This window comes from Vanessa tameamea, chromosome 10, assembly GCF_037043105.1.
Source record: "Vanessa tameamea isolate UH-Manoa-2023 chromosome 10, ilVanTame1 primary haplotype, whole genome shotgun sequence".
Classification (NCBI taxonomy): Eukaryota; Metazoa; Arthropoda; class Insecta; order Lepidoptera; family Nymphalidae; genus Vanessa; species Vanessa tameamea.
Window position 1 is genome coordinate 5,569,641 of NC_087318.1, and position 12,000 is coordinate 5,581,640.

Below are 12,000 nucleotides of genomic sequence, written 5' to 3' on the forward strand. Positions count from 1 at the left end.
TCAGATGGTAAATCAAAACATCGTGACGAAACCTAAATGAGCCGGATGATAACTTCTATATGTGTACCAATATGCGCTTAACCAGAATGAAATGTATATATTAAATCTAGACAATTTTTTTTTTCATGGGACAAAAGGTGGACTTAATGCCTGAAGGCATTCTCTGCCAGTCAACCTTTAGGTCAAACAGAAAACCATGAAGGAGGTAATTAATAATACACTTATATATAAAACTATTAAAAAAATATACATGCATATAGATCTAAATAATAAATATTGATCTATATTATCTATAATAAAAACATATAAATTACAAATAATAATAGGGCATAATAAGTCATGAGAAATAGGGGCTCTCTGACAATATATGCTCACGTAGTCGAGTCTTAAAAGTAAATTTAGAGATAGTTTTTCTTATATGGTCGGGCACTTTGTTCCATAATCGGACAGCTTGAGTGAAGTAGAAATTAGAGACGAAACCGGAAGTATTAGTAGGAACAGAAAGAAGGTAATAATCCTTGGGAAGTAGTTGACGATTGTGATTATCACACTGAAATTTGAATTTCCCTTTCAAATCAGGAGAGAGAGGATCAAAGAGAATAGAGAAAAGAGATGAAAGTAATCTGAAGTATTTACGTTGTCATAAATTTACTTTTTTTAAAAAACACTTGTACAGAAATTTATCACGACGAAAGAAATGTATAAGTACAATATACAATTTAGCTTAGTGACACAAATAAAACGTATAAAATCCGTTCTTACTTCACGCAAGACTAGCTCGTCTTTTTTGTCAATTGCCGCATGTATTTCACTGGTTATCGTTCCTGGATTGAAGCCAAACTAACGGCAAACATGTCCAATACTGCCACGAAGACATATAGGATCTTATAGGTGGGATTTCTGGTCTGCACCTTTAAAACATTCAGTTTAAAAATATATCTTGTGAAAATAAGAGGATTATGAAATGTACTACAGTGGATTATTAAATGATCCTAATTATTATTCAACGAACATTATTTGTATTTTTAAATTTAAAAAATAGATGAGAAGTGAATGGCGATTTTTAATTTCCGAGGATGGGTTTACACTTCCTTTCGTGGTCTGCCAAAAAGGTAAATTATAAAATTGCGATCTAAATCTGAATATCTATATATATATATTTTTTCTATAAACACAGCCTGGCAAACACCGATTTCATTCGCATAAGCTCAGTATTTTAGCGCTTACGGTAAAGATTTATGCGTCTAGTAAGCGTCTTCGACCAAGAATCTATTATACTGAGGTTCTTCCCGTACGGTAACTATTAGAGCTATACTGGACAATACGTTTTATGATGCATTTTATATGAGGTTTATATTCTACTTTATGAAATGCATAAATAAGGATTCGTCTACGCCAGTAAGTTTAAATAAAACAGTTATAGTATAGTTAGAATATAGTTAAATAGAATTATGTATTTTTTATTGTTTAATAATACTTAAACTAAGGAATATACACATAATTATAACGTTATAATTAATACATTATGAACGTCTTAAATATATAATGGAAATATTAAATTAAACCAGATTTACCAGTACTCAGTAGGTACCTTGTAAAATAATATAAGTATGCTTAAGTATCGGATTTTAGCATTTTATGACTTATTAGGTTTTATATAAATTGTTATTATTAAATGGGAAATAGAGCAGTTTTTTAAAAATTACCAGATTTTTTAGACTTTGACCACTTTACAAATCATTTTTATTGCTTTAGAATGAGAATGATTCGTTTGAAAGAGATATCGTCGAGCTCAATTTTTATTAAACGAAGTACTTTAGGAATCGGTTTTACTTTACTTACTAAAGTCACAAAGTGTACAATAAATAAAATATGATATGACCTCAAATTGAGCTATTCCAGACGTATATGCCGGTCAATTGGTCGCGCCGGACCTCGCCTTAATGTTGAGAACCGTCGTACACGTACATTCTATATGGCTTATTTATTTATTTATTTATTTATTTATTTATTTACTGAACACTTTATTTTAAATCATATAATATGTATATATCAAAAACAACAACCTTAGGAAGTGCAGGAAATATTTCGCGTAGGTGTGTATAAAAGAAGCCATTTCTAAATATCCATGTAAGAATACAAAAACGCGTATCATAAAGTTATGCAAAATTAAAGGCCAGATAAAATAAATTGTTCTGCAGTTCTAATCATAAGACTTGAATTCAAACCACGACGCAAAAATTTAGCACGGTTACCTACTTCATAAACTTGTTTGTTCGTTGTTTTGCTGTAGTTTATTCTATCTCGATTCGATGTGAGTGAAGCGGGCCGTTCGCTGGAGCGCGACATTTGACAATTGTTACTGCTTTTGAACGCTCTTTTAATTATATTTCGTTTATTTCCAAAACATTTAGTAATTTATTTGAATATTCTGTTGCAAAATTTAATTAGGTTAGAGAAACAATTCAAACAATATTGCTACTTCATTCATTCAGTCAATATTATTGTACAAGCAGCAAAAACAGCAATTGAATTGAAACTCTAAGTGTCTCAATTTGAGAGGAATAAATAAATAAAGGAAAAGTAATAATTATACGAATTAAGAAATATAGAACCGCGATGCCCACGTGGACTGTTTACGACATTATTAACAGAAGAACTGCTTAAGTATAATTTGTTTCATGAAGTTAATTATTTTTTTTAATTAAATTATTAATATCATACTTAACTTGTTGGGGATCTGTATCTGATAGATAATATCTGCCACCCGTTTATTGAAAGATCAACCCTTATTGAAACAACGTTAACCTACATTTTTCGAGCAACTAGAAAGGCTATTCAGTGTGTACCTGTATATATTTTTAAAAATATATGTAAGTACATAGTACATAAAAATATATATATGTATGCGGACGGGCCACCTTATGGTAAGAAGTGACCACCAGCCATAGAAAATAGCGCTGAAAAAATATAAAACAGTCCTAACATCGCCAATCCACCACACTTGGGACCTAAGATTTTATGTCCCATATAGTTACCCTTACTTACTCATCCTTCAAATCGGAACATAACTATACTAAGTATTGCTCTTTCGCGGTAGAATATCTGATGAGTAGATGTTACCTACCCAGATGAGCTTACTCAATGGTCTACCACCAATATAACTTTGTATGACTTGCTTGAAATAGAAAATTTTCAATATTAAATACATTATACTTTCAAGAATGTATGAAACCGTTATGAGAAATTCAGAAATCATTTTATCATGACATTTGGTTTTTGGGCGAACTTTGCAAGAAAAGCCAGAATTAGTGGTTAATAAATGTTATAATGTTTTATACTCTGTTTAAACGAAACATCACATCTTGAAGTTAACAAGTGAACAACTGCCTGATTTTACAACTTATTTACTACATTTTTTAAGTAAAATATGAATGCCGATACGACTTGGGAACCTTTAAGAAAAGAGTGTACTCATTTCTTAAAGCGGCCTTTAAGAAATGAGTATGCTCTTTTCGCAACGCACCTGCAAGCCCCCCGTTGTTGCAGAAGTTCATGGGCGGTGGTAGTCGTTTTTCATCAGGTGAGCCTCCTAACCGTTTGCCAGCTATTCCATAAAAAAAATACTGTAATAAATAATCCTAAAATGTATTCTATTATAAAATACAATATCGATCTTTTAGCTAAGAGAGCAATCTATTTATAGAATATAATCCTCGAGTCACAGCCTAACTACTAAAATTATCACTAAATCAGTTCACAAGCAACACATGTACAAATAAAAAAAAAAAACAGGCGAATTAATATCCTCTTTCTTTTTTAAAGTTGGCTAAAAATGTTAGTCATTGCCAGTTCGTAAGCGATAAAGGTAAGTGGCTGGAACTGCATTATCGTTAACTGTTTCCCTGATATTTGTTCGTATTGGTGTTCCTCTAGCCAGTATTAGCTTTCGTATTCCCGTAACTGTCATCTGTTTCGTTCTAAAGAAAGTATTCAATTATTTTCACATCTTACATTATTAGTTTCCAAAAGGGATAAATATTTTGTTTGTCAACATCGTGTTACATATATTATATAACTGTATGAACTGTTTTATTATTGTTTTAATTATTTAAGTATTAAGTATTATCATGGTGGAAAAGAGTAACTACTGAGTTTCTTGTCGGCTCTTCTCAGTAGAACCTACTTTCCGAACCGATGTTAGCTTAACCTTTAATTCAATACTGTTACATGATTATTCAAAAGTGTTTTTATGAGTCTACTTGGATAAATAAATAATCTTTTGATTTGATTTGATATCCATATATGAGTTTCGATCAAATGGTAGTTAAAGGTTTTTTTAGGTTATGTTTGATTTACTTCTTATAAAAATGAAAAAAACATTCTTATTGTTGGCTACAAAGATATAAGAGGTTATTATTATGTACGTTTGACACTTTTGTTTTTTTATAACGTATGTACAACTCTAGCGTGCATATCTTTTTAAAAATCGAACATAATTAGTATCGAATCATAAATCATTACTGAAAAACCATTTATCGGTTGAGATAGCTGTTACGTATCGCTGTACCGTAGCTTAGGGAATCCGAATACAAATTGGTATAGTTATAAAACTGTACTGCATGCACATTGTTGTCTCGGGCGTACTTTTAGTACAGTTTAAACTTTATTGATTGTTGTTAGAATTATACCGTGTATCGTTGACTAACTTAATCCTTGTTTAATAGAACTCGTATTGTCGGAATTTGTTTTTATTGTCTGTCGAGGGATTCTGTTTGAAGAAACTCTAAATTCACCGCAGAATACGAGTGTGAATTATCAGGATTTGATTTACAACATTGATACAAACAATAATTTTATTTTTTTAGGCTACAAGTATCAAATTGAGTACATTAATTATAATTTTTTTTGGCTACAAGTATCAAAATGACGTATCACGGCAAGTCGTTTGTCAACATTTCACGGATGGGATACGAAGTTAATTCTTACAGAATCGCACTGCTGATCATGAAATATTACGATTTGTTAATCTGTCTCGATAACTGTAAATTATTTGATTGAAAAGTATAATTTTGTGAAACTATAATAAATATGTTAGTATGTGAGTGTTCAATACGATATAAGGCTTCGTGTAGATAGCCCCGTGACCGAACCAACGCTGGACCGCAATATTGCGTAGGTATATCAAAATCGCATCCTCACAAGCATACAGACCGCAAATAACAATAATTCACGGTGCAGTAAACGAAAATTTAAAGTTCTTGTTGAATAGCTAAGATATTACGAAAACAAATACATATAATATTTACATTACATTACATTAGCAGCCTGTAAATTTCTCACTGCTGGACTAAGGCCTCCTCTCCCTTTGAGGAGAAGGTTAGCAGCATATTCCACCACGCTGCTTCAATGCGGGTTGGTGGAATACACATGTGGCAGAATTTCGTAGAAATTAGACACATGCAGGTTTCCTCACGATGTTTTCCTTCTCCACCGAGCTCGAGATGAATTATAAACACAAATTAAGCACATGAAAATTCAGCGGTGCCTGCCTGGGTTTGAACCCGAAATCATCGGTTAAGATGCACGCATTCTAACCACTGGACCGTGTCGGCTCGATATATAATATAATATATATAATTCAAAAGAGCATATTGAAATAATGCCTCGTATATAGCTCATAACACTTACCGTCTTTTATTAGATAAAAACATACAATACGACATACAGCGCCATACACGACTAGGACGCGGCTATTTTTATATTATAAATATAAACCTGCGGCACGGCACCGGTGTGTCTGCGGCACTATGTACACGAAGCCTTATTATATCTTGAATAACAGTTTGTATTTTTATTTCGAAAATTAGATTAAATTTTTATTTAAATATGTTTTATAAAGTCGTGGTTTATAATTTTAAATAATTATTTTGTGATACAATCATATTTATTAAATCTAGATGATACAGTTATTATATGGCAAAATGCTTTATTTTATGCATAAAATTAAATGCTCAGTGCTATTTAAGCCGCGTTAAAAGTTTCTGCTCTGCCCACTAAATTTAAAGTATGATATTATATATATTATATCTTTCACTCTTCCTCAAGAGATGGACTATCATTTGTCAAAGAAATATTCAAATCCGTTTTCAATTCAATTGCGTTTTTATTGAATATGTTAATCACGATGGAGGATATATGTCGAAAGTGTCTGTAACTGTGTCAAGCATAGTACGAAAACAACTAAAAAGATATAGTTAGATATAGTTGCGGATTTTAATGCAATCAAGCAAAACTACACACGAATTATCAATAGTAGTATAAACGTTTTAAAATTACATGTAAATATACGACAGGTGGGCGGAGGCCTCATCTTGTGCTGCAATGCGGGTCGCTATGTTTGGCAGGATTTCATCCAACTTTTATGTATATTCCTTTACGACTTCCTTCACCGCCGAGCATGAGATGAATCTTAAACAAAAAATATATTTTTGTTTTATATTTATATTATGATATATTGATGAAAACTCAGTGAACCTTGCCTGGATTTTAACCCGCAATCATCGATCAACATTATATTTTAGGAGAGTCAGCTCATTATTAGTAGTGAATTAAATAGACGTCTTAGAATGTGATACGAGCGTATTAATAGAAGTGTATTATTTTTAATGAATAAACGTATCCGAGCAATACAAGGATAGATCACTTGTACTTTTACAAGGTACACAGTACGTCGTTGTTCAGTTTTGCGGCGAATACACGAAACATCCCGAAGCAACTCTGTAAGTTCAACGATCCGGTCTTAACTGCTGTTCACTAACTTTTGGTGATGTACAAACTAGCACAACTATCTACATTAATAACGAGTAAACTGTTCATCGCGGAACAAGGATATTGAGTGTTGCGTGATATCTTTTACAATACCAATGACCCTTTCATTGGTATCGTAAAAGATAATTATTAAGTATTATTTTTTTATTTTAAAATATAAATAATTTTTTGAATTGGAAAACATGAGCTGCTACAATTATTTTATAATAGACAATATAATCAGACAGGAACAAGATAGTGTGTCAAGGACGAAAAAATGGTAAGCGAAAAATATTATAAGCAATTTCATTGATTCACATAAACGCAAGGGTTTAACGTAGGTAGCTAAAAGTATTTCTTATACATATTATGGACCTGCATATTCTTACGCTTATGATTCTTGAGATTACAATAGTTCTGGCGATAACGGAGAGGGATTCATATTAATAAAAAAACGAGATCTGTTTTGGGACCTGGTCGGATCGATGTTGCTTTTTATTATGTACTAGTTGCCGGTTTAGGGTTGGTTGTCATGTGTTAGGCAGAAAAGTAGCCTATGTCCTTCCTTAGAGTTCAAGTTTGCTTCATACCAAATTTCGTCAAATTCGGTTCATCGGTTTGGCAGTAGAAGAGCGACAGACAGACAGAGTTACTTTCACATTTATTATATTAGTATAGATTGAATAATAGATACAATGAAATAAATTAAGAGCGTTCGATAATAATTTAATGTCAATAAATAAAATTTGTAGCAAATATCCCGTGTGTATTTAAACAGTAACAAAGAAAATAAATTAAATAATATTATATTAAAGCGTACAGCCCGTTATATAGAAAGATTACCTGGAAAGGCATAACGCTTTTTACGTGACGATTTCTGCCAGTTCACTGTGCTGTAAGCCGCTTTAAAGAACATTCCAAAAAACGAAATATGATAAAATTTGCAATATCCATGCAATATAACAAATGAAAAAATTTGGAAGTCTTCCTAATTTGTGAAGCCGGTCATTCTTAATAAAATAGCAAGCACAAATAGCAGGATAGGATGAAGGTTGATAAAGTCATATCAAAGCCAACGGAACAGTAAAGGTTTCCAATTTAAATTAAATTAAAATTTGATGAACAAATCAAAATCTAATACGTAATTGTAAAAAGGTAATATGAACAAGTTTTACTATTTGAAATACATCCCTACATAACATAACATAAACAGCCTGAAAATTTCCCACTGCTGGGCTAAGGCCTCCTCTCCCTTTTTGAGGAGAAGGTATGGAGCATATTCCACCACGCTGCTCCAATGCGGGTTGGTGGAATACACATGTGGCAGAATTTCGTTGAAATTAGACACATGCAGGTTTCCTCAAGATGTTTTCCTTCACCGCCGAGCACGAGATGAATTATAAACACAAATTAAGCACATGAAAATTCAGTGGTGCCTGCCTGGGTTTGAACCCGAAATCATCGGTTAAGATGCACGCGTTCTAACTACTGGGTCATCTCATACATACATACATCCCTACATAGTATAAAACAAAGTCGCCTCTCACCATCTATACGCAATAGATCTTTTAAAAAGATTTTGATGCGGTTTCGCTATAATACATGTAAATGACTGTAGAGTAAAGCTGAGAATTTCAACTGTACTGGAAAAAAGCAACATTTTTTCTTTTTTATGTTTGTTCTTCAATCCAAAAGTTGTATAAAGATCCTTATTGTACCCGTGTGAAGCCGTGACGGGTAGCTAGTGCATAATATATTACAAAAAATATCACAAATATCCATTATGCTAAATTTGACCTGAATTGCAGAAGGTAGATTCGCAGTGACATTTAGATTGACATGACCAGAGAAGGGTAACTTGAAAAATATTTATCGTAACATTAGGCGACTTTGGCAAGAACATGTAAGCTGAAAATTAGGTAATTAATTTAAATATACACATATATCTATAAATAGCGTTATGTTGAAATTTCTTAAATTGTCAATCAAGATGGTTAACTCAATATTGACAGACTTATTGATACGTATAAAGTCCTTATTGATAAACATTACTTCCATTTTATTCGATGCTTATTATTTAAAAAAAAATCGTAATCATAAAATCTTGTAATTAGTTGTTAAGTAGGTATGGTTATAAGGTGAGTGACAATATAATGTCGAATTAAATAATCGTCTTCAAAAATGTATTAAAAATTTCTGCAATTTCAATTTCATTTTGGTTTTAGGTAAATTTTAATAAATAATTGTACCTACTTCCGTGGTATCTTTATAACAAAATAAAATAATAATATACCTTAGTTTAACCAAGAACAAAAGTAGTAGTTTAAATTTTCATATTGGTTCTTTTTTTGCTGACTTCAAAAAGGAGGTTATTGATTCAGCCTTATTCTATTTCATTCTCAATTGTACCGTAGGCGAGCCGTTTTTGATAATTTTTTAAGTTTTTTGTCAGCTACATCTATTAAAAAACATTAAAATCACTTCAATCATTTTGAATTTTCAAGTTAGTATTCTGGTACCTCTCTGGTAAATCTGCTTAGATATGAACACCGACTTCAAAACTTTTGTCGGTAACAATATTTTTTATTAAAATAAATTTAATTTTTGATAGAATTTTCCACTTCCTGGATAAAAATGTATAGAATATATTTTTTGGTATCACTAATTATATTCATTAGCTCAGTTACGCTTAACAATGGGTTTGAGTACAAAATTTAATCAGTAATTAGGAAGCAAGTTAAGTATTGTTTTTAATTAATCACTAAGAAGATAATTATTAGATTTTTTAAAGATAAGAATATATTTTTTACGTAATCTTGTAAACGTGATGGCACAATTAGACTGAATTGTGCTAGCATGTTTACAAGCTTCGATTTTTTTTTCAAAAGTGTTCGAAATTCAAAAATAAGCATATATTTCGATTCATTTATTAAAAAATATTTACTTATATACAAAATTAACAAAACCCGTAACAAATAACAGAAGGCAGCAACGTAAAGTTCCTAAACATTACATAATAAACAATATTCTTCGCAAATGTTATGTTATTTATGTCAGAAATATTAAGTCTTCTAAAAACTTAACTGTAAAGAAAAGGTTGAGAAGATATGAAAATGTTCAATACTTTAAATGAAGAATTATTGTTCATTATGCTGATAATAGAACAAGAGTATCTCTAAAAATATCAATAATATCACAGCTTAAGTAGAGATTAGTGCTTTCCGTGATGGAAGCCCCACTCTTTGTGGTCCTTGTGACCGCCCTTCTTGCCATGGTCGTGATGGCCATGATGATGCTCCTCATGACCGTGATGACCCTTGTGACCGTGATGATCCTCATCATAATGATGCTTGTCATGATGACCGTGCTTGCCATGATGATGTTCGTGATGACCGCTCTCATGATGTCCGCCCTTCTTGTGGTCTCCTCCGTGCTTTTCGTGATGTCCATGGTGATGTCCGTGCTTGTGATGCTTGCCTTCGTGATGATGGTCATCATAGAAGTGATGGTCCTTGTGGAAGTCGTCCTTGTGGTACTTCTTGTGGTAGCCGTCGGTCTTCTCTCCCTTGTCATGATGCTTGTGGTGGCCGTGTTTGCCGCCTTTGTGATGATGACCATGCTCGTGATGATGACCATGATGATCGTGCTCATCCCAGTGCTTCTTATGGCCGCCACCGTGTTCATGATGATGTCCTGCATGGTGATGTTTACCGTGATCACCGTGTTCTCCCTTGTGGTGATGATGATGTCCTTTGTGTCCCTTGTGTCCCTTCTCGCCGTGCTCGTGATGATGGTGGGCATGGTGTTCCTTGCCACCGCCTTCTTCATGATGGTGCGATTTGCCGCTCGCAGCTGCTACAAGGTCCTTTTCATCTTCACCTAATTCTCTGGCGTATACTGCCACAAGGCAAAGCAAGCCGATTGCTAGTACCAACTTCATGTTGATCGCTGTTGTTTCTATACTTTGGTAGTAGTTATTGGTTCTTTTATACTCGATTAGTTTAGATGAAGAAAGTGTTTGGTAATATTATTGCAGTATTCAGGGACAAGTTCTGGCCGCTGAACCGTTACGCGCTATTCCGATTTTCAATTGTGTTTCACTGTTGTTAGTAAACTCGTTAATGTGGTTGGAGATTTAATTACTCGTAGTATCAGATTTTTGTAATTATACAGAATATATAATTAGTCTTTTAGTGGATGTAATATTATTAAGTATATAAAATATTGTTCTCTATTATTTTTTGTGTTTATATATAAATATTTATACGTAATTATTTTATTGATTATGTGATTTATACATAACAAATAAATACATTTTTTTCGATACTGATCAATTATAATATAATTGCTCGTTATATTACGCAAACATGAGATCAATTATTTACCTCTCTTTGTATTTCGTCTATTTAAGCCTTTGTACCATTAATTTAATTTAAAATATGCTATATTATCCATTTTAATAAAGCCAAAATGGCTCGGCGGAAAAAAGGTAGATGTCACCGAAGGTCAAGGTTAAACAAGCGCAAACCATGGCGGTTTTCCCGGTAAAAACCATTATTTTTGCTAAATTTGTGTTAATAATTCGTCTTCGTCATAAAGAATAACATCATGAGGGTCATGTATATTTAGCAGAGATTTCAAAACATATGTGTAAATCGCTTGGCAGAGGAATGATGGACTAAGCTCTTATTTTTTTTTCCTAACAAAATTTATATATACATATATCTATACAGCTGTAGGTCATTAACTTTCTTCTGTATCATTTTGTCGATTAGATTTGATTTATTCCTCATTGCTTTTGTAATCTATAAATGCAGAATGTATTTAGTTTTTTTTGTTGTTCGTTAATGATAATAATTAATAAAATATTTTGTACTAAATACTAATCGTATATTTTTAATACCGATTCCCAATTTATATTTTCATGATTTTAATTATTATTATTATTAGTCTATGATTATATCAAATATATATATATATATATATATATATATATAAATATTCCTTATCCATCTCAGTCAACGTCAGTGCCAACGAAGATACTAACTTAGGTGTAAACTCAAAAATCAAATCAAATCGATCAAAATCAGGATTATATAAAGCTAAGCATACATTTTAGTAGCATAAGAATCGTAAAGTATAAAAGTATAAATAGCATAGGTACGGTTTGATATTTACGAAAATCAACTG

At 32.1% G+C, this 12,000-nt stretch overlaps 1 protein-coding gene across 1 annotated transcript; it reads right to left on the reverse strand.

The window, feature by feature from the left end:
- Positions 1–10,021: 10,021 nt before the first annotated feature.
- On the reverse strand, positions 10,022–10,750 carry LOC113400395 (histidine-rich glycoprotein-like). Its single transcript, XM_026639985.2, has one exon. It carries the CDS (start codon positions 10,748–10,750, stop codon positions 10,022–10,024), a length of 729 nt encoding a protein of 242 aa, XP_026495770.1.
- Between the last annotated feature and the right edge of the window lie 1,250 nt (positions 10,751–12,000).